The 22,887-nt window shown below is 43.8% G+C and overlaps 1 protein-coding gene across 5 annotated transcripts in view; it reads left to right on the top strand.

Annotated features, from left to right (window-relative positions):
• HTR4 (5-hydroxytryptamine receptor 4) overlaps positions 1-22,887 on the top strand; it is a 174,447-nt gene that overhangs the window by 16,246 nt on the left and 135,314 nt on the right. For all 5 annotated transcript variants that reach the window (XM_053907008.1, XM_019464362.2, XM_053907007.1 and 2 more), the window contains exon 2: positions 2,762-2,834. In XM_053907008.1, the coding sequence (XP_053762983.1) occupies positions 2,809-2,834 (26 nt within the window). In that variant the 5' untranslated portion in view covers positions 2,762-2,808. The remainder of the gene's footprint in view (positions 1-2,761; positions 2,835-22,887) is intronic.

Below are 22,887 nucleotides of genomic sequence, written 5' to 3'. Positions count from 1 at the left end.
ACTAATGAAGAAACAACGGAGTATATATGATGTCAGTGCTAATGAGAAAAAAAAGAGTCGATAAAGAAAATAGAAGCCTTTGGAAAATGAGGTTGAAGTTTTACTCGGGCGATCAGGGAAGACTTCTATGGGGAAGTGACAGTTGAGCAGCGGAGAGAAAGCAACAAGTGAAAAGGCCCTCGGGTGAAAACCTGCTTTTATGGCCAAGGAAAGTAGCAAAACCAGTGAGCTCAAGGGCACTGCGGGGGCGGGGCATGGCTGAAGTTGAGTTTGGTGAGGAGCTGGGTGGGGCCAGATAATGTAGGATCTAGTTGGTCTGGAGTTTGCATTGTAGGAGACACAGTCGAGTTTTATTCGGGGAAGACATGATCCGCCTTACATGTTCACAATACCAGTCTGGGGGGCGCCCGGCTGGCTCAGTCAGTTCAGCGTTCGATGCTTGGTTCTGGCTCAGGTCATGATCTCACAGGTTCGTGAGTTCAAGCCCCGTGTTGGGCTCCATGCTGACCTCCAAGAGCCTGTTTGCTCTTTCTGCCCCTCCCCCACCCCCACTGTCTGACTCGCTCTGAAGAGAAATAAACAAATGTAAAACAAAACAAAATAAGGTAAACTAAAGTAGCGTTCTGGCTGCTGTGGGGACGAGAGATGAGAAGGCAGCAAGCAGGAGCACAGTTGTGGGGTGATGGCGGTATCAGAAGAAAAGATATGGTGGTGTGGACCAGGGTCCGGGTTCTGGAGGGAATGAGAAGAAGTTGGAACGAGGGGTCAGTTAGAAAATAGGATGAACTTGCTGACAGTTTGGTTGCAGGGTGTGAGAACAAGAGTCACTTGTTCTGAGTCACTGGGTAAATGTGGGGCCATTGGTCGAAATGGGAAACACTAGGGGAAGATGAGGTTTTTGTGTTGGGAGTGGGAACTGCAGAGTTAAGCTTGAAATGCTTTTTATTTTATTTAAAAACATTTCTAAAGTAATCTCTACACCCGACACAGGGCTCAAACTTACAGCCCCAAGATCAGGAGTCACACGCTCCACCGACTGAGCCAGCCAGGCATCCCTGAAATGCTTTTTATTGTAAGCCACGGGAAGGGATGTGATCACCTCAAGAAAGATTTTAGGTAGAGGAGGGAGGAGGATAGAGCCCTGTCACTGCAGTAGTTAGGGCTTTGTACTCAAATATTTCCGATACAAGATTATTCCAGATTCTGTGGTACCTGGGTAGCTCAGTCGGTTTTGCCTCTGGCTCTTGGTTTTGACTCAGGTCATGATCTCACCATACATAAGTTCGAGCCCCGAATTGAGCTCCCCATTGGCCATGCAGAGCCTGCTTGGGATTCTCTCTTTCTACCTCTGTCTGCCCCTCTCCTGCTCTCTCTCTCTCTTCCTCTCTCTCTTTCAAAATAAATAAATAAAACTTGGGAAAAAAAAAAAAAGATTATTCCAGATTCAAAATGTAAAAGAGATCGGAGTGGCCAGAGCTACTTAGCTTTAGGTCAGAGTAGGGGGTTCAGAGTCTTGGAGGCTGAGTCCTCCCTACACCTGGCCCAGACCAGGAAATGCCCACGGGAGTCCCCGCTAATCTTAGCGGCATTAAAGAAAAAACACTGAAAAACCCAGAGAAATCTATATCCGTTCCAGCTCTGGAGGTCTGCCGTTCTCTTCCTGGCGGCCAGGCAAACGTATTTGGTCCACCCTGACCAAAGCATCCAAGGGCCCAGGCTGAGTTTCGTGGTTCTGTTGTGCAGATAAGTAGATTTATAGTTTCTTCTTGATCAGATTCGATTAGAAAACTAGCAGATGGAATTAGAGAATGTCAGAGCTGGAAGTGAACCCGGAGATCATCTCCTCCAATCCGTCTGTTTACTGAGAAGTAGATGGTGAAGCTTAAAAGGAAAAAAAGAGACCAGCTTAGGGTCACCCCCAAAGAAGTGGATCAGGCTCTGCCCCTACATTCTCTGATTCGCCATGGTGTGGATCAAATGTGATACAAACATAGGAATTCTTCTGAAAAAGGAAACTACAGTCAGTGAAGAGGGCCAGCTTGGTGGATCAGTGAGGACCTGCCCAGTGAAGTGTACACGGTCTGAGAGCGCACGCCAGAGGAACTTTGGGTAGTTTGGAAGTTAACTGCCTTTCAAGTCGGAGTTCTTAGCCTGGGGTTCATCAGTGTCCTTCAAGGAATCATGGGCCCCTCCGGAAATGTGTATGTATGGGCATGACCATCGAGTTTCTTCAGGGCAGACAGTTCTCAAGAGATTTTTTTATTTTCAAACGGATATATGATTACCTACCCTCAAAAAAGAGTTAAAAAAAGAAAAAAAAAAAAAAAACCCTGAAAATCCTCATAGGAAACGTGATGGCTGACCATTTTAGGGAATACACCATTTTAATCATAACAGTGTAGCAACTTGTTTTCTCATTAGCTAATGTCCTAGTGCAGACCACATAAATAAGCTGGGTTTCCAGGAAGAACAGAAAGTACGCTGATTAGCATGGAGTAAAAAGAAGTACCTATGTGTTTTAACGTCCAGATTAGTAAAATGGTAAAGCCACTTTGCGGTAGTCAGCTGTGTCATACTCCAGTACGTCAATAGCTCTTTGCTGTAGTATGGTTGACTAAATACTTTCTGACACTCTGCAAAACAAAAGTCGTGATAAATAGGAAGCCATGATTATCTGGCAATTTCTTCCCCTCAGCATAGACTTTTATTTTCTCACATTAACTCATTGTCTGTTTTTTTCTTTTTAATTTCCACATTATAGGACCTTGTGGGCACTGCAGTCCGACTCACCCATGCGTGTTTCCTGTAATGGACGAACTTGATGCGAATGTGAGGTATGTTGTGTTTCTGTGTGGACTGTAATTATGCCGCCGTAAATTATGGCCGTTTGAACTACGAGGCCTCTGAAAAATCTGTTGTAGTAGAGTTACCCATCCAGCAGATGTGGCTTTTCTTTTTTTTTCTTTTTTTTAATTTTTTTTCTTTTTTTAACGTTTATTTATTTTTGAGACAGAGAGAGACAGAGCATGAACGGGGGGAGGGTCAGAGAGAGAGGGAGACACAGAATCAGAAGCAGGCTCCAGGCTGTGAGCCATCAGCACAGAGCCTGACGCGGGGCTTGAACTCACGAACCGCGAGATCATGACCTGAGCCGAAGTCGGACGCTTAACCGACTGAGCCACCCAGGTGCCCCCAGATGTGGCTTTTCTTCAGTGTTTCATGTGTAATCACGAATGTGGTGCTGTTTGATGATTTGTGGGTTCTTTCCTCCTTTCTGCCTAAACGATAAATATAATATGGCTGTAAATATTTCTAGGTGCTTATGCTAAAAGTCTGCATTATGAGAGATGGTGCGACATGAAAATAGATATTCATCTCTATAATAGGAAGAATGGAGATGTATTTAAGTAGGGTAAAAATAGCTTAAGAATGTCTCTCTGTACATCTACACTGTAGATATGCATTCAAATAGCTTTTTCATAACAGGTTCTAGTCTGCCCGCTTCTTTTTTTTCCAGCCAGGTCATTAGATCACGTGACGTGACGACTGCATGGTATAGCTACATAAAGCTAAACGGTTTTATTTTGTTTTCCTGTCATTTCCTGCAACTCTTGGAGATCAGATAATAGGATGGCTCCTAAGGAAGATTTTCTCTAAAGGTTTGCTGGCATTTTATTTGGCACAATCAAATAGTGTGGAAGAAAATTGTATTCAGTAAGGCTTAAATGTTACGAATTGGCATTCGGGGCTGAGCTTTAGCCATACGTATCAATCACTGGAAGACATTCTAAAACAAATACGTTCCTGGTGCACTCATGAGGGCCGTGCTTTTTTCACTCGAGACCTATAGGAAAGCTTGTTTCAGGTGTAGATGAGAGGCACTGTGCTTCTGTGTTTGATATAGTAGAATGCCACGATAAAAGGGAGCTGTCAAATGTCTTGACAGGAACTCTGGTGATTCAAGCTGCAGAGATGTTACTATCACCCCAAACCCGGGGATTCCTTAAGGGTAGAATGTGTCTCATGCGTCGTTCCTGGCACATGGTGGATATTGAATAAAGACTCGCTGATCACCCAGCCATTGGTGGTCGACTGCATATATTTCAAATAGGGTTGTGTTCTAGTTTACCTAGATAGGCACAAAGGCTCTGTATATTTAGCAGTAAAACATTTTACACTTGCAGTGGAAGCTCCCTGGACTGGGTTCCTTACCCAACACACTGACTCGGGGCCGAGTCTTAGGACTTTCACCCGGAATTTTAAGCTGGTGCCTTGTGTTGCATTGCCCTCCAAAAGTCTGTGACATTGTTTGTACAGACAAAGCGGAGCGGAATCTGGAGACTCTCAATTTTAGTGTTGTTAATTTTTGCTAAAAGCCCAAAGGGAGCAAGCAGTATCAACGATCGTAAGTTATGACATTGTTTTAACTTTCAGACACTGTCTCAAACTGCCTCCTTTGGTAAAAGGAGCTTCTTTTTGGATAGTTCAGGTTTTATGATCCCTAACATTTCCAGTGTTTCAACATTTATTTATAGCAGCGTTGGATTCCAGCAGCGGGTTATAGTTCAATGAAATGAACACTAGCCATTCTCCCGGGTGCTGTGGGACAATCCTGGAGGATACAAGATGATATCACTCCCCAGAATCGTATCTCTGGACCGTCCTCTCTGTCACATTTCTAACCTGATCCCATCGACATATGCGCATCCTCACTCACGCCTACTCTCTACCCACACAATTAGTAACATACAAATGCACAGACTTTCCACCCATACCCTCCTCAGTCCAGCCTCTGGATGTTCATAATAAAGGACGTATTTTAGGCTCACATTTATCAAATTGTGATGCATGTGTCACCAGTAATACATAATGATTTTAGGTGGTACATGAATATCTTTTTTTAAGTAAATTTTTATTTCAAGGTAACCTTCTTACCATGTGAGTAATACTATTTTGGCACTTACAGTGGTGAAATATAGTTTCCTTTTAAACTACATTCATTTAAAATCTAAAAGTAAGTTTGTTTAAGGAAAAATATTGTGTAATTTAAAAATATTCATTAATAAAAGATGGTGAAAAAAATTATAAGGGTAACATGCAAATGACTAGGGTCTGGAAACCAATGTTCTAGGCATAATTGGGTAGAGTAAATTTTATTATTTTAAGAGCAGAAACCAAAAATTATCACTATTATGATGATGATGATGATGATGATGATGATGATGATTTTGGTGAGGAAATATCTTCAGTTTGTGAAGTGCCCACATAAAATGAGAGCCAAAGAGCCCAGGACCCTGGTACGGGAGAGGAATTTTTCTGCTTGCTCTGAAGACAGGAGAATAGGTGAAAAAGGAAGTAAAAGTTTCGACAAGAGAAAAGATTCAGAGAAGAGAGGACTTTGGGGCACTGCTTAGAGAAGCGTGAACCAGCCAATGGCATGGTGGCTGTGAGGGACTTTGAGGGAAGTTAGGTTGCGAATCTTTATTTGTTTGTTTGTTTGAAGTGCGTACATATGGTGTGTGTGCTGCCCTCTCCCAGGCTCCGGTTCTTTAGGAAAATTTTCTGGCTTGGCTAGGAGCTGAGAGTTGAATGTTTACCATACATGCACTGTGAACTTCATGTGTAACATCCCATTTAATTTTTAGGCAGCCCTGTGAGGCGCATGTCATTGTCATTCCCATTGTGCAGTGCATGGTAACTAAGGAACAAAGTGGTACCTGCTCAAGGTCACGTAATCACACTGCCTCGACTAGACCACAGATACGTTCCGTGAATGCGTATGTGTGTATTAGTGAGAGGGCTGACATTCCTGTCTGGGAAAGTGTGTTTGGAAGGGAGAATGCGTGTATGAGAATGAACACTCAAAAGGCATAGGATGGAGAAGAATAGACATGGCAGGAGAATCATGGCAGGAAATCAGAGTGAAAATCTTAAAGTTCTACGGGCTGTAGAATTAAGAGATTCTGGCCAATTTTTCCCAGGTATCAAGGGACAGAGGGGTCCTAGTTGATATCTAGGTTTAAATAAAATGTCTAACACTTAAGTATTTTCTCTGGCCATACTGGCCACTTTATTTTTGCTGGGTCTCCTTTAATTGGGTTTGCTAATTAAGCTTGATCCGTGCCATTGTACATCTATCAGTGCTCTTGGCTACAAGCATCGGAAACTAACTTGCTAATGTGTTCAAAGGTAATTTTGGGGAAGCCACAACGTATGTACAGGGTCAAATAATTAAGATGAGAATGCTGTGGGACACCAGGCTTGCAAATAAACAAGAACTTTGGGAGTTCTCATAGAGCTAGGAAGAATTGGTCAGGACATCGCTGCATCATGGATAATGTCCAACCATTGCCTTTTTCCGTATGCTACTTGAGAGGCAGAGCCCTGGGAGGTGACAGCTGATTGGCTGAGCTAAGTCATGTGATCGCATGCTGTCCAGCTTTTATAAGAGGAAGCAGGTACCACTCAGGGAGATGACATAAAATGGAGGAAAGTTAAGCTCTCCAAAGAAGTTGGTGATTGTTAGGAAGAGGAGATGGAGGCCGTATAGCCAAAATATGACCAACTTCTAATACTATTTGTTTTGTAGCAGTTGTATATTTCTGTGATATTTAAATAATACTGCTCCATGTATAAATACAAGCAAGTGAGGGTTTCTTCATTTGTTTTATGTACATTGATTAAACACCTAAACCATGTGCCAGGAAGAGTTAACATAAGTACCTATTCTTCTTAAATATATTTTTGTTTAGAGAGAGAGAGAAAGCACATGAGCAGGGAGAGGGGTAGAGGGAGAGAGAGAGAGAGAGAGAGAGAGAAAATCCCAAGCGGGCTCCATTCTCAGTGCAGAGCTTGATGCAGGGCTCAATCCCACGAGCCTGGGATCATGACCTGAGCCAAAATCAAGAGTCAGATGCTCAGCTGACTGAACCACCCAGACACCCCAGTACATGCCTGTTCTTAAGAATCTCCTGGTCTAACTAGAAGACAATTGCATAAATATAATTTAGTACGGCAACAAAAGAACCCTATGAGTGAGATATACAATGAGCTATATTCTCTGTGGACTATAAGGTAGGACTGAAAAAAGAAATACTAGGTCTGATTTTAGAAATATAAGAAGCAGAGCTCCTGGGTGGCTCAGTTGGTTGAGTGACTTCAGGTCAGGTCATGATCTCAAGGTTGGTGGGTTCGAGTCCCGCGTTGGGCTCTGTGCTGACAGCTCAGAGCCTAGATCCTGCTTTGGATTGTGTGTCTCCCTCTCTCTCTGCCCCTCCCCTGCTTGCTCTCTGTCTCTCACTCTCTCTCTCCCTCTTAAAAATAAATAAACATTAAAAAAATTTAAAAAAAGAAATATGAGAAACATTCTCAGTATTTTTTCTTTAGCATTGTCCATTGCAGAGAGCAGTCGATGTAGGATAGATAGACTCACGATGAAAAGCCGGATAGAGAGGCACATGCCTGACAATCCTCTCCTTTGGTAAATAGTGTCTCACAAATTTAGCGGTCTGCAGGCAGCTCTTTCCAAACAATCTGACACTCACCCGATGTTGTGTCATGGTCTGTTTGCTTCTTGTTGGGGCCCTGGAGGAAGCAGCTTGCATTGTTTTTGAAGGGATGAAGAAAAGAGATTGGAAACAATGGCTTTGGTGATTTTGCGATCGATAGTTATTGTAGAACATCACCGGCCTGTGCTTGGGCAGTGAGGCTGGTGGGGTTTTACCCCAGTGCTATCTCTAAGCTCATGACACTACTTAGTGATACCCCGAATCACTTACTGACTTGATTGACTTCAGAGCTAGCCCATGGTATTTGCTTTGTTTTGTTTTAACTACCAGATTGTTCCCGAAAAATGGTAGCATTTCTCTCCTTCTGCTAGAGCTTCTAGGAAACTCAGAGTCAAGTTTATAATTACCACTAGCAAGAACAGAAGCTCTCCAGGCACTCACTATGGCTCTGACATGCCGTTATTTTATTTTTCCAACTCTTTTTGTCACTTCCTCTTGTTTCCTTCGCTTCCTTAACAATATTTTATATTGTTTATTTTTGTTAGCCACTTTAGGGAAGGAAGGAAAGAGGGAAGAAGAAAGGGAGAAAGGAACCCAAAAAGAAACCAGTTTTCCGGGCGGGAGAGAGAACTCTTCTTTCCTCTGCCCTCGGTACAGCTTGACGCCTTATGTTGGAGAGCCACTAAACATTTTTGAACAGAAGATCAAAATTTCAGCCTTGTGTATAAAACACAGAAAGTCTGAATAAATACAAAAAGCTGAATATTTTAAAATATAAACTACATAGTCCTGATGTAAATGCTATCACCTGCTGTACGTATGTGACAGAATTAATTAAAAACCATAGCAAAGGTGAGTAGCTGGCTTTGGATTAATAAATTCATGGCTAAGTTGCAACTCATCACTTCAAATGAGGAAATTCAATTAACTGGAAATCAATGTGACTACAAGAATTCGTTGAGATGATCTGAATTTAGCAAAGAGAAAGAGCAACTTTTAAAATAAGGGAGTTGATTTGGGGTTTGATTATTAATACTGGTGAGGATACATATGATTCACTGAAGTCTGAGGGTGACGTGAGAATCTCTGATGCCAAACGTTCTAACGCCTTGAAATACCACATAGCCTTTGAAATCCATGTATACAAGTCGTCTGCCCTAAAGACTTATCAATAGGTAATTGACTTGGAACCAGAGTTAACTCCTGTTTGTAACTTGGCAGTTGGAGCTGTGAATATGGGAAACTTTAAGGCAGTGAAATGTTTTGCAGGAAATCTCTCTCCAGGCTTTGAAATTGTGACACGCATTAGCATATAAGGAGAAAGTGAGTGGGTACCATTTAAAAGGGGTTATTTTTATGTTGCTTTAGAAATGGAAATGGGAATAATACTCAACTTTATTGCTTGACTGATAAAATGGTGATAATTCCGTTGGCCTTTTGATTAGATGAGGAGCACAGCAAATATTAACGGGCACTCACCCTGTGGTGAAACTCCCTGTGCCTCATGAGGTCACGGAGGACATCAAGCTGGAGCCCGGGAGAAGGATGGAGGGAGGACGGCATATTTACATTTCGGAAGCACTGGTCTCTTGCAGGGTACGAGTCTGCTGATGTGGAGCCAAGCTAACTTGCTTGTCACACTACACAGCTTCCAAAGTACAGGCGCTGCAAGGACTTCAGCAAGATGCCAGCCCCCAGGATGCCAGAGTATGGTGTCTGGGGAAGCAGAATGATGTAGGCTCAAGTCTTGGCTTCCCCGGTTACTAGCCGTATGACCTTGAACTAATTATGTAATCTTTCTGAGCCTTTCACTTGGGTAGCTGAGAATGGGGTGTTTGTGAGGATCGGAGGCAGAGTAGGTGAGGTTCTTAACATAGTGTCTCACTCATGGTTCGCGTGGATCAATCGGTACATGTCGTCTTTAGTCACCACGGTAACCTTGAGCTGTAGGCTTGTATTATCCCCGGGACTGCTAATCAATTGCCACACTACGTAAGTTTCTCGATGGCTTCAATTCAGTCTCCATTTAATTGGTCGGCCATGAGATTTTTTGATTATCTGTCCCTGATTGGGCCCATTCCGTGGCGAGGAAACTGAGGCTTCCAAAGGTGATAGAAGACCGTCAGTCTTGAGGCTCAATCAGTGGCCTCATTGGGATGAGGCTGCTGCTCTTCTGCACTCTGTCCAGCACTGTTTTCACTTTACTCTGAAGCTTCCACAAACTTAGGCACATTCCTGTTTGGGAATTGAAGGATCTAGGGCTCGGTCTCCTTGTGTCTTTTTGACCCCTCGTCTTGCATGCTATTCGGTATAGTCAGTTGTCCTTTATATGCAACTAACCCTTTGGTTGGTGATCTCTGTGTAGAGGAAAACACCTCTGACTTGTTGCTTTCTGCTTCTGTATCTGTCTGTGTCCAGTCCAGAAAATGGTGACTGTTTTATCTATTTCAAGCAATGGGAGGTTTGATGCAGGTAATTGGTCACAAAGCTCCCTGGAAGGGCGGGAAGCAGGGTATGTTCACCAGAGGTCAGGTGAGCCCTGCTTCTGCCGCGGATCTTCTGGAAGCTGGCTGTACTATTGCATTTGTTGCTTAAGGAACCATTTGCTACTGCTCTCACTGCTGAAGGCCCCTGTAGATTCTGGGCAAAAAAAAAAAAAATGGTTCTTTTTCCCTTTTGCAATCCACTTTCCCGTTCTGAGCCTCCCATTTAGAGAACATCACCAGAAGCTAGGGGCAAAGGAAGTATGGAACACATAGTTTTCGGGCTTCTCCCCTCTGGTTGAGATGAGTGCCTAAAAGTGGCCAATACAGCTTTTTCCCTATCACCGTGGTTTCCTCTGGGACTTAGAGCTCTGGAGCCTAATGCATTGGGCTCCATATCCTATGAGCTCATGACATAAACATCTGAAGTTCAGTGCTTCTGAGTCTCCATCTGCTAGACTGCAGGGAGCTGTCTTTTGCCCAGTTCACGTTGCCCAAGTGTTTTGGGTCTTTAGTAACTGCTGAAAGTGAGTGCTCATAGGTGTCCCTGAAGTTCTGTTTCCCCAGCGAGCTGAGCAGCCTCCAGTGATAACGTTCCACTGAGGCGCTACTCTGAATAATATCCTGCTGAATGACTAGCCCCTGGGACTCAAAGGTTGCACCTTGACTCTGGTTAAACAGAGGCCTTTCGATACGGAAAATCAACATGATTACACATGTAAAGTGAGAAGAATATGTATTCTGTGTCTTACTTGATCAAAGTGGGTCCCGTGTGAGAATTGCTGGAGACAGGAGCGTGTCAGAAATTGGCAATACGGCATTTCCGTTTCTCAAGACTCATCTTCCAGGGGCACCCAGAAGGGTTGGGCCCTGATGAATGTCGCTATCAACTGTATCCACATTCTCAGAATGCCACGCATACACACTCTTTCTGAGTTCCTTGCCCCAGTCAACCCTGGCGTATCTGGTTCGTTCTCTTATGACATCTTGTCATCCCTCACCACAGCTTGGTTCTTTCGGAGTCCTCCCAAACATCCCCAAGCTTAATTTAAATCTCACATTTCACAAAGATTTTTCTAGATAGTTTCTCCGAACCTGTGTAAATCTGTGGGTGCAAATAACGAGGCAGGGATTGAGGTGTTGCTAATTATACAAAACATTTTACAAGATCTATTTGATCCTCAGTTCCAGTCCAGCCAGAATTTCCTCAGTGCTTAATAGGATTAGAGCATGGTCTGCAGTGAAGGGTCGCCTGGATTCAGTCTTTGTAAGGGGGAATCTCTTTGTCCCTCTTTGTAAGAATTAGCTGTTATGAGACTCAAGAAGCATATGACCAACACTGAGAATTATTTGCAATTCCTTCCAAGCTCCTTTCCATTATCTGCATCTTTGCCTAGGGCTTGTGGCTCTAGAAGTCTCACAAAGCACAGCACACAAAGGAAATACAAAGGGTTTCAGAGAGGTTAAGTGATTTTTCTTAAGCCCACACAGCTAACAAGTGTGTTAACCTGAGACTAAAACCCAAGTCACGGCTTTTTTTTCAACTTGTTGTCTAACTGTCCAAAGACAGCAAACTTTTTTCTCAAGGGTATGTAATTTAGATGAAAATGTTACTTAATTAAACGTGTCTAAATCTGAAAAATGGGTTTAGACAATACTGGGAAGACATTAAATTAGTTATTTGCTGCCTTGATCATTTGACAAGAGTGGTTCAGATGCTTATACATGACCTATGTGATCTCATTTAATCCTGACAACTCTATGGGTTCCTTTGTGTTATGAGCTAAATGTTTGTGTTCCCGGGGAAATTCATCTGATGCAGTCCTAACCCCCGAGGTGATGGTGTTAGGAGGTGGGGCCTTTGGGAAGTAATTAGGTCATGAGGGTGGAGACCTTGTGAAGGAGATTAGTGGCCTTATCAAAGAGTCCCCAGAGAGCTCTCCACTCTCCACCATGTGAGGAAACAGTGAGAAAATGGCCGGCTGCACGGCACAAGTGGGTTCTCCCCACACACCCCAACTGCTGGTGCCTTGATCTTGAACTTCTCAACCTCCAGAATCGTGAGATATCCATGGTTGTTGTTCAATCCATCCAGTCTGTGGTGACTCGTTATAGCAGCCCAAACTAAGACACTTACCAAAAGGGTCCCTGTTATTACATATGAGGTCAGTGAGGCAGAGACAGATTGTTGTTTTGTCCAAAGTCACATTTCCAGTAAGAGGTGAAGACTGCATTTTCACTCAGATTTGTTTGATGTCAGAGTCTATCACTGGATCTTGTTTGCTTGTGCAAAGATTTCTGTGTCATGGAGGGTCTGTCGTTGGACATTTTCAGACTTGGGTTCTCAAACCGAAGACCAGGCAGACACATTTGTTTGGCTTATCCAGGTTTTTAAAAATTGACTTGCATGCCTTTCGAGAGTCTGGGCACTACTCCCCCATATACTAGAGTGACAGATACCGATTGTCTGAAAAGAGGCCATTTTGAACTGTTACATTGCCTTCTGTAGCCAGAGTCCAGTTGGTCAGGGAGTTTGATCTGCCTGCTGGGACCGTGAAGATTGTTTATTTTGTCATTTTAATTTTGAAAACAGTGGTAAGACTATCTTCAATTTTAGAGACGTATTATGACATTTAGTACCTGCTATTTTCTCCCTGGGAATTTGTTTTATTACCATTTAACAAATAGGTTTGTGTTGAATTTAAGATCTTTTTTCAATTAAGGAATTGGAACAGGTTTCTAAATAAATACCTGTTACATCATTAACATTTTATCAGTCAGGTAATGATGTTCAGGCAACGTTCTTATTTGCATTTCTAAAGAACTGTAAGAATAATCTTTTTTCCCCCTTCTCCTCTGCCCACTCACTTGCTCCTCAACTTATAATGGCTTTATTAATTTCAATGCTTGCAAAGGGTTTTATACAAAGTACTCATCTTTGAATGTTCAATACTATCATGCCCTTATGCATATCAGATATAGACACATATTTATAATAAGGTCTCACTGCCAACACTCTGGCTGACATTTTTAGCCTCACCTTATCTCAAAGGTCACCCTTGTTCATTATTTATAATTATTGCAATCTAAACCTTCAACAGTTGAATTCCAGAGAGACCGTATATGTAGATATATAAAACCAGAAAGTCATTTTTTTAATGCGTAAAAGAGGAGAACTGCGCAGCATTTGAAAAGTAGTTGGTAATAGGAAATGAGAAAAGTTAGGTATGGAAGGTCCAGGAATGTGATCAGTCTGCACAGAAGAGGGGAGGCAGGTCTTTTGGGCGGATGCCTCTGGCTGAGTGCAGCCTGAGTTACAGTGGGTGTCAGAAGTGGGGGTTCAGGGTCTCAGTTATTTATTTTGAGAGAGCGAGAGTAAGAGAGAGAGGGAGAGAGAGATGGGTGGAGAGAGAGGGAGACAGAGAATCCCAAGCAGGCTCCACGCCATCAGCACAGAGACCAATGTAGGGCTCGAACTCACAAACTGTGAGATCATGATCTGAGCCGACATCAAGAGTCAGACGATTAACCAGCTGAGCCACCCAGAAGCCCCTCAGTTAGGAGACTCTTGAGACTTGTCCAGGGGATGGGGCAGAAGGGCCAGAACTAAGATTGAGAGAGCAGGGGGTAGAGGAAAGGGATACAGATTCTAGAGGAAGTTAGTAAGCAGACTTCCTGGTAGGAAGTGACCAATCACATGTGAAAGAAGAAGAGGACATTTTGAAGTTGACCATGAAGAAGGAGTAGGGTTGCATGGAAACAGAGGCTGGTTTGGAGCTGGTTGAGGTGTAGAAAACTGTGAGACATTCTTGTGTGGACTATCCAATAGAAATTTGGTTAAATTTGTGTGGAGCCCAGTGGGCAAAGGTTTTGGGAAAGATTCCGATCCAAATTTCTGCGTGATGAATAGAACAGAACAGAAGTTGACCCCCCACCCCAAGGCTCTAATGATCTAGACAAAGGAAAGATGAATGTATCTCTCCAGATATTACTATCAATGAGACTGCCTGTATATGAAGCTTCCTCCTTCTTGAGACTTCAGCGCTCATCTCATTCTCTTAACTCGCAAGGATTAAGGAAGTTTTGGCACAATTAGTGTGAAAGTCAGAAACTACGCCCCTTCTGATCTCCTACACTCAGAAAGCTTATGGGAGCAAGCCACCTGTCGTGTCTCTCTAGGTAACGTGGAAGTACTGAAGTGTTCCCTTTGTACTTTGATTTCTAGTCAGTGCGGTTGTGAGAGTTGAGCTCAGTCTTTTTCGTAGTAAACAAATTCTTTGTGACTCATGAGGGTTATGATGTAAGGAGTGCACAAGTATTTGGAAAATAGTGCATTGAATTAGTGTGGATTTTAGATTAAGTTTTGCTATTGAAAGCTTTCAATTCATTCGATACTTTAGCAGAGGATAAGATCGGATCCTCTCCCTAGAAAGGGATAGTTTGATGGTTTGTCCAGGGGTTGAACTGAATTTGATCGCGGCACTGCTGATGAAATTTTGAAAAGCAAATTGGGGCACCCCCAGGGGATCCTGAGAATCAGGAAGGTTGTCTGTTCACTTCAAACACGTCATTTTTTTTATGGTTGTGTTACTGATAGGCTAGCATCTCCCAGTTTGACACCCCTGATTGTCAGGGAGAAGGGCTGGGCAGCCGGTCTCTCTGTTGAGACAATTTATAGCCCTCTCAGATCACTTCTCTGGGCAATCAGCCTGAGGTCAGGGTTGTGACTTCCCATACTAGCGAAAGAGGAATTGGCTTTCTCGTAATCCAGGAAGCACGTTTGTGGGAACCAAATCAGCAGAGAGAAAGGTCCCATCCACTTCAGGAAAAAAAAAATTCTCTTTTAATAACCTCACTTTACTTTTTTGCAGGAAGACCAATGCTGCTAATTAAGCGCAGGGAATTTGAAAGGTATTTAAAATATCTCATCTAGTCAAAAGAAAAAGCCTAAGCAGTTAGTCATATTTAAAAAAAATCTGTAATTCATATTTGATTAATTGTGACATGCTTCTATCCAATTAATGTTGAACTGCTGAGGTTTTACTCTGTGGGGGGAAAAATAACTAGTAACCTTTTTACACTAGCTTAATTTTAGCACTGCTTTATTTAGAATTATGTAACCTTGACTTTGCAACCCTCTCCTACCCTTCCTGTCATTGCTGTCATGAGACTTCACCATCTCTTTTTTGAGTGATTGGCACCATCGCCAAACTCCCTCTCAACTGGGAGTGTCCCGCCTCCAGGTCATTTCGTTGCCACATGACTGGCCATCTTTCTAAAGCTTAAGCTTGACCTTGCCCATCCCCTGTCTTTCCTCAACTCCCTACTCACGCTTTAAATCCGAACTCAATTATCTCCTGCAGACCCCCAAGCCTTCCCTGCGTCCCTTCTACCCTCCCGGGGCTGTGTGTACGAACTGCTGTCATCAACTGTTTGTAATTGTCAGAGCTGTTTGTAATTGGTAACTGTTTGTTTTATGTGCCTACCTTCTCTGCTGGACACCGTGTGCCCATTATCTAGCACACTGTCTGGCATATCACAGCGTGGAAGGAATGTAACTAAAATTGAGGAAGTTTCGACTGTAACTGTATAGGCAAGATCTCATTATCACTGCAGGCCTGTCTCTACATTAACAGCCACCACCTCTATCCCCCGCCTCCCTCCCTCCCTCCCTCACACACACTGAATTTCACTTGTAATTATGGATTCTGAGGCTATGGGATTTGAGAGGAGATGGGAGGTTGGAAGGAACACTGGTTCCCTATTTGAGGTTGAAAAGGCCTCGCCTTTCCCTAGGAAAGCTGTTGCCGATCTCATGGCACGGGAGCTTTAGGGACGGGGTGGATGCTCCCTTTACTTTATGTTCTGTACTGGGATGTACCTCTTGGCAACCACCCCCACCACCATTCCTGCTATTTCTAGCTAACAGGCGTTGAGCGGTAGTGCAGGCGCCGAGCTAGACCCTTTTGTAAGTATTTTCTCATTCTCTCTCTCTCTATTCTATGCAGAAGTTGCTCTTATCAGCATTTTATATGGAGTAACACTGAGACATAGGAAGATCAGTCAAACTCGCCCAAGTTCACATAGCTAATACATGGGGGAGCCAAGGGTCCAAACCTAGGACGTCTGCCTCCTGAGCTCCGGCCCCTGACTGCTGTTCGGCAGCCGCCTCTGCACCACTAGACTGCTGTGGTATATTACAGACAGACACTGGTATATTACACCCGGCCCTGAGACCACGGTCACTTATCTGCCCTGTCTACTACTATGCCAGCTATTATTATTAGTTCTAGTATTTCACAACTATGAGTTCCTAATACTTTCTTCACTTATTCCAAATACCATGCTAAGGGCTTTGAAGACAGTGCATTGTGTCACAGCAATACAGAGAGCCTACTCTGAGAAAGAGAGCCTGTGTCATCCCAGAGAGAGGGTCCCGTGTGCTCTGTGATCAGGGCCCCTCACAGGAGATTAGGTCCCTTTGGGTAGACTTTCTCTTTTTCTTGACAGTCTCATTCTCCAGGAATTCTCCCTCTTCTCTGAGCAGAAACCCGTTAGCTCCGTTACCTCTGTCCTCTTTTTCCATCCTCAGAGATGACCGAGATCAGCTGGGGATCTCGAATGCTAGCACAGGAATGTCCTTAAGAGGCCAGAAGAAAGTTGAAGGCGCTCTCACGTATCAAAGTTCCCACCGTGGTGTCCTAGAAAGTAGCCCCCAGCTTCTGCTTGAAAATTCCAGTCTTCTTTTTAAGTATGTCCAGGTAACTGGTTAAATTCAACCCAGATTATTAGGTATTCGGTGAAGAAGCACAACCACAGTGAGACTGTGTCACATTAGGCAAGAGCTTAATAGTTAGGTCTGGCAAAAGGTTTTCCTTTATGGACTGTTAAGTTCTCCTTCTTCCCCTTTACTCTTTCTCTCAGTTTCTGTGCCGTTGTTCAACACCCTAGTTTTTCTTTTGTCCACTTGCTGTCCCCATCTCATCCCATGGAGCGAGCGTTGTCTGCACCTGCTGCTGACTCCATGCTGGGCTCTCCTTCAGATGGCTCCAAATGGCCAGTTCTCTCCTACCTGACCCAAAGTCACTGGGCAGCAAGGAGTTCACTTCCCTCTCGATCCCTAGATGTTTCCCACACAGATATCTCTGGTTTAAGAATGACCTATGCCTTTTTTGCCCTGTCACATTTTCCTATTCCCCTCTACCTTTTCCTCTCTTCCTTCTCCTCCTCTTCCTCCTCCTCCTCCTCCTCCTCCTCCTCCTCCTCCTCCTCCTCCTCCCCTCCTCCACTGTGTTACTGGCGGGTGTCATCTTGCATTCCAGTGGCTCCGCTGCTCATCGTTCTCTTTCTCTCTTGCCTTTCCACTCGCCCAGCACTTCTATCATTCACCACCCATGTTTTTCTCCCTCTTCTTTTTCTTCCACATCTTTATCTTTCCTAAGCTAACCCCTCACTTGGTTTATCAGAAAACATTTTTTTTCCTTTTGTTTTAAAAATGGAGTTTTAGGAGTATATACTTGTGAATCAACAAGTGTTTACCAACTATTGACCGTATGTGTGGCTGTTCGTAGTTAAGAAGGTGTATGAGATAACAGTTCTGTCTGGTGATAAGACTTCGTATTAATAATTTATTTACATGATATTTCTGCGTTTACAACGTGCTTTCACTTGCATTGTTATCTAATTCTCATGGCATCCAGCAAATCAGGGCAAGTTTTATTAACCTAGCGTATGAGATAAAGGAAATGAAACTTTGCGAGGTTATGAAAAGGATTCTTTTGTGCTTAAGGTCACATTCCTGGTATATGACAGAGCCCAGATTAGAATCCAGAGGTTTTGATTCCTAGTGCAAATTTTTCCCACAATACATGTGGCAGTAAGTGAACACAGGAGAAACCTAAGTACATCAGCATGATAACAGTGATATCATAAGATGCTAAAATCTAAGTAAAGAGGCATGGTGGTTTTATGGTGTTTGGCCTTGGCTGGGATATTTGGAAAGGTTAACTGAAGTTTGGTGAGAAATGTCTGAAGACAAATTTATCCGTTAGGATAAGATTGGCTTTGGGGAAACATAACAGGTGCACGATGGAAAGATTAGTCCATAAGGTGACGTTATAACAAAGAGCTGGCATCAGGGAAATCCTGCAAATGGTAATATGTAGACCACAGCCCTGGGGAATCTGGAAGTTGCACATTTCAAACCGTATAGATTACTGTGCTTAACGAAGTTTCTCAAAATATACTAGGGAATCATCTACAGTCCCTGAAGTAGCAGGAATGGTCAGGTAGACCTCTGATCCCAGAGTAACTGAGGCTTGGGGCAGTCATTACAAGAGACAGTCAGAAACATAGGGATGCATTTGGGTACCAGTCAAAGCTGGAATGCAAATTGGCAGCTGGGTCTCAGGTCTATACAGAGGCCAGGAGTTTGGAGCTGGGACAGAATCCAAATGAGCAGGAAGAATGACTTGATGTTGAATATTGTCACTAGCTCAGCATGAAATAGGAAAGTGACCTTTGAGTTCCCTTGATTCTGGGGGGACCAGATCTCCGAGGTGAGATAATCATCATTATCCGGTAATGATAGCGTGCCTTACGGACTATTTGTTGAAAAGGACAAAATAAAAGGAAAATTCAGAACGTGCTTACATCAGCAGGGGAGACTTCATGAGAAGCTGGCCTTTGAAGTACAGGGAAAACATAGATTATCCATGTAGTGGGTTAAATATTTGAAGAGTGATGTTAGGATTCTTCCAGTTTGGGGAAAATTCAAAGTAGTTTAACCAACAGTGAGAATTTGTTCGCTCACCAAACTGAAAGTTCCTGCTCTGTCAGAGTGCAACTTGCCGGACCAGCACCTCAAACCATATTCTTGGAATTGGTCTCTTTACTCTGCCGTCCTCTTCAGTGGGGCCCTACCATGTAGCAGTGCCGTGAAGGTCCAGACTTTCATCCTGTCATCTTCAAATGCAGGTAGAACAAAGGTCATCCAGCCCACGAGTGCCAACAAATTCCAAGAATTAAAGACCATTGGACCAGTTTGCATCCGCATAACGATCTCCGAATCATTGTGGTTTGCGTTAACGTTTCTATTGGAACTTCTGGGGGAAGTAAAAATGGTAATTGGCAGGCCTAGATTATGTGCCGTGCCTGGAGATGAGACGGGGAAGAACAGGCTCAGCGCCATCCAAACCGCATGGACTAGCGTAGGGACGAGATGGCTCCCGCAAAGAAAAATGGAGCTCTTTTACCAAATAAAGGGTAAATGATAGCCTAAAAGTGCAGATGTCCAATAAAGGGGCCAAAATTCTTGCATACAGGAGACTGTCCTCAAAGTCAGAGTTCTTCGAAGTTCAGCTGTGACGGAAACCCTTTGTTCGCTTAAATAAGATCTGAATTGCATCCTTCTATAACATTATTGTATCGTCATGGACAGATCGGAGTTTGGACCAGGAGTTTGATATAATTAGCAGGTGCTGAGAATAGGGGTGCCAGGTAGGAGGTTCCAGCGGAACTGACAATGCTGGAAGGATCTAGTTAGTGGCTCCCAAGGTTTGGAGGGAGCACAAGTCCAGAGAATCAATTGTGCTAATTGGTAGAGCACGCTAGAAGTTTTCAACCCAAGACAAAAACTTGGGTTTTACTCTCTGTTATGTCTGAGCAGCCCTGGAACTCTTGATTACAGGCAGAGGTCCAGAAGCACCTCTCAGTGAACTGGTTTCTTGTTAGGAAATGGGAGACCTGAAATTCCAACACTCTTGAATTTCAAAGAACCTCTTCTTATTAACAGGCACTAATGAAGCTCCCTAGTTCAAACAGATGATTAAGGTTGACAGCAGAAAGGTGAATCTCACTGTAACTAATGATTCAGCAAATATTCCTCCCCTATTTATGGATATTATCCTGACCCCGACAAATATGGTTGTGGACGTATATGGTAGGTGGGTATACTTGTGGGGAGGCGGTGGTGACTGTTCTTCTAAGTAAGTGTATATTCCCCAAGTGGGTGTGAATTGTGGGGATACAGCAGCTGTTGAGTCTCAACATGGCTTTCTTTCACTTAGTCTGAAACTAGACTCTGCTTGCAATGGGAAGGACAGCGAGGGCTGAGTCAGATCTTCACAGACCTGGTGTCACAGAAGCCTGGAGAGACAGGAAGGGACTTTACACAATAGCTCTGTCCAGTAGAAATATAATGCTAACCACAAATGTGAGCCACATACGTGATTTTAAATTTACTGGTAACTAGGCTAAAAATAACTAAAAAGAGACGAGTGAAATCAACCGTAACAGTGTATTTTATTTTATCCAACAATTCAAAATATTATTTCTGCGTACCATCAATATAAAATTATTAACTATATGGTTTATATTTTTTTGTACTTAGTCTTCAAACCCTGGTTTGTATATTTTCCACATACAACATGTCTGAATTTGGGCCAGCTACATTTCAATTTTTTTTTTAATGTTTATTTATTTCCGAAAGGGAGAGAGACAGAGCGTGAGTGGAGGAGGGGCAGAGAGAGAGACAGACAGACAGAGACAGAGACAGAGAGTGAGTGGGGGAGAGGCAGAGAGAAAGAGAGAGAGAGAGAGAGAGAGAGAGAATCTGAAGCGGGCTCCAGGGTCCAAGCTGTCAGCACAGAGCCCGACGCGGGGCTCAAACTCACAAACGGCGAGATCATGACCTGAGCCGAAGTCAGATGCTCAACCGACTGAGCCACCTAGGAGGGCCAGCTACATTTCAGATGTTCAATAACGACATACATCTAGTGGCTGCTATACTGGGCGGTGAAGTTCTAGAACACATGTTCCAAGGTCAGCAAATGATTTGAATGAGCCACCACTCCCCACTCGTACCCTCCCCATCCCCCCAACTGCAAACATCACTCCTCTATCAGTCTGTCTTCCCACATGGTGGTTCACCATCCTTCTTAACGGTTTTTGAAGCCTCCCTAAAGCTGAAACATTTTTATCCTTTTTAATATTATCAACTGCCTCATTCCTGAATAAACAGGCTACATTCTCCAAGCTCCTTCCCTGGACCTGATACGTCTCATGCTTTTCTGTTTTCTTTTTTGACTCTGTCAAGTTACAGTTCATTTCCTGCTTTGGCCCTTTTTTTTGCTCTTCCTCCTAGAGCCTCTGGGATCTTGGCCGGACGAGGAAACTACACAACGTGCGGGGACTCCCCCCTCTCTGCAGATTTTCTGCCGTATTTCTGATCTTGCACTGGGTTCATGGCCAGGCTGTGTGGGCTCCTGCTGGCTTCATTAGTGCTTTCCTTGGGCTTCACTGCAGGTCCCTATTGATAGTCCCACACGGTCTGTACATAAAATTTGGTCTCCTGCAAGAATCTGAACAAAAACAATTTTGTTTTGAATCGAGGTCAGTGCCTTAGATTTCTGTTCCATTAATAACTTAAATGTTTAGTTTTCAAAAAGAATTTGCTTTCTTTGTCAGAAGCAGCATTTTTAGCCTCCTTGGTGAAATATCCTTATTTTCTTTGAGCTGGCAGTGTTTGTAAGTGCATTCATTTGGCAGGCATCGTTAATTGTGGTTTATTAGAACCTAACGGATTGTTGGGACACCTGGGTGGTTCGGTCGGTTGGTTACACGTCCAACTTTCAGCTCAGGTCGTGATCTCATGGTTCATGAGTTTGAGCCCCGCATCGGGCTCTATGCTGACAGCTCAGAGCCTAGAGCCTACTTCTGATTCTGTGTATCCCTCTCTCTCTCTGCCACTCTCCCACTTATGGTCTGTCTGTCTCTCTCTCCCCCCTCTCAAAAATAAATAAACATTAAAAAAAAAGAGCCTAGTAGATTGTTAAAGCTGGAAGGGACCTTAAAGATGTTCTGGTCTAATCTCAGTGTTTGACAGGTCAGGATAATGACTCCCAGTGGTCCCAAGGCCACCAACTATGAGGCATAGGCAAAGCTAGACTGAGTTTCCGGGTTTCCTAACTCTAAGGTGATAACTTTATCCCTGTGGCTTCATTTTCCTTCCCTCCTTCTTTCTCTTCTCTTTCTCCCTTCCTCCCTCCCTCCTTTCCTCCCTTCCTTCCTTCCTTCCTTCCTTCCTTTTCCTTTTCCTTTCAATTCCTACTAAGGAAGCTGGCTTAACTGCATTTAAGGATAATCTTCACAGGGTATTTTCCAGGTACACCCTACTAACTCAACCAAATCTGAAAGCAGTTGGAATCACTCACATGCATTACAATATTCAGTGTGCTTCTGTGGTCGCCAAAGCCTGGTAATAGTTGACTGGTAATCTCTATTAAATTGACAGTAGCCTTTAACCTTGAACTTCCGATATTTATATCCATTTCTCGAATGAGGACTTTAAAGGTTAAACAAATTGGTGGATGATATGCAGGAGGCTGGATAGGCTGAGCAATCCGTTAGCAGGCTGGACCTGGCCAGGTCCCACAGGGAAGAGAATATGAACAACGTAAAGGCGTGTGCAGGGTTGCAAGATGGAGAGAGAGACCCAAAGAGGTCTGTAGCTCGTTGTAGACATGCCCCCAACAGGAGCTGCGGTCTTCAGTGTAGGAACCCAGCCAACCTACGGCTCAGCAAGGCAGGAGATGGAGAAATTCTCTGACCTCGCTCTTCTGCCAACGCCTCCCGTTGACTGAACCCAACCAGAAGCCAGAGGAAAAGACCCGATTGATAACGGTGCCTACACAGAGCCCGGGCGGAGAAGGTTGGCATCTGGCTGTGAGAGAGCAAATGGAGCACACAGGCAGATGGTCGTGAATGGTTCTTGTTTCCGACCGCCCGGTATCTATTTTTCCTTTCCTTGGTAACAGCATTCTGGTTCTGCTTTAGGAAACTGCCCCTCCTTGACTCTTGCGTCTTGGATAGGGGTGAACTGTGTCCCCCAGGCTCCA

This window comes from Panthera pardus, unplaced genomic scaffold (assembly GCF_024362965.1).
Source record: "Panthera pardus isolate Hobbes unplaced genomic scaffold, ASM2436296v1 HiC_scaffold_2, whole genome shotgun sequence".
Taxonomy (NCBI): domain Eukaryota; kingdom Metazoa; phylum Chordata; class Mammalia; order Carnivora; family Felidae; genus Panthera; species Panthera pardus.
This window is presented reverse-complemented; position numbering and strand designations above follow the sequence as displayed.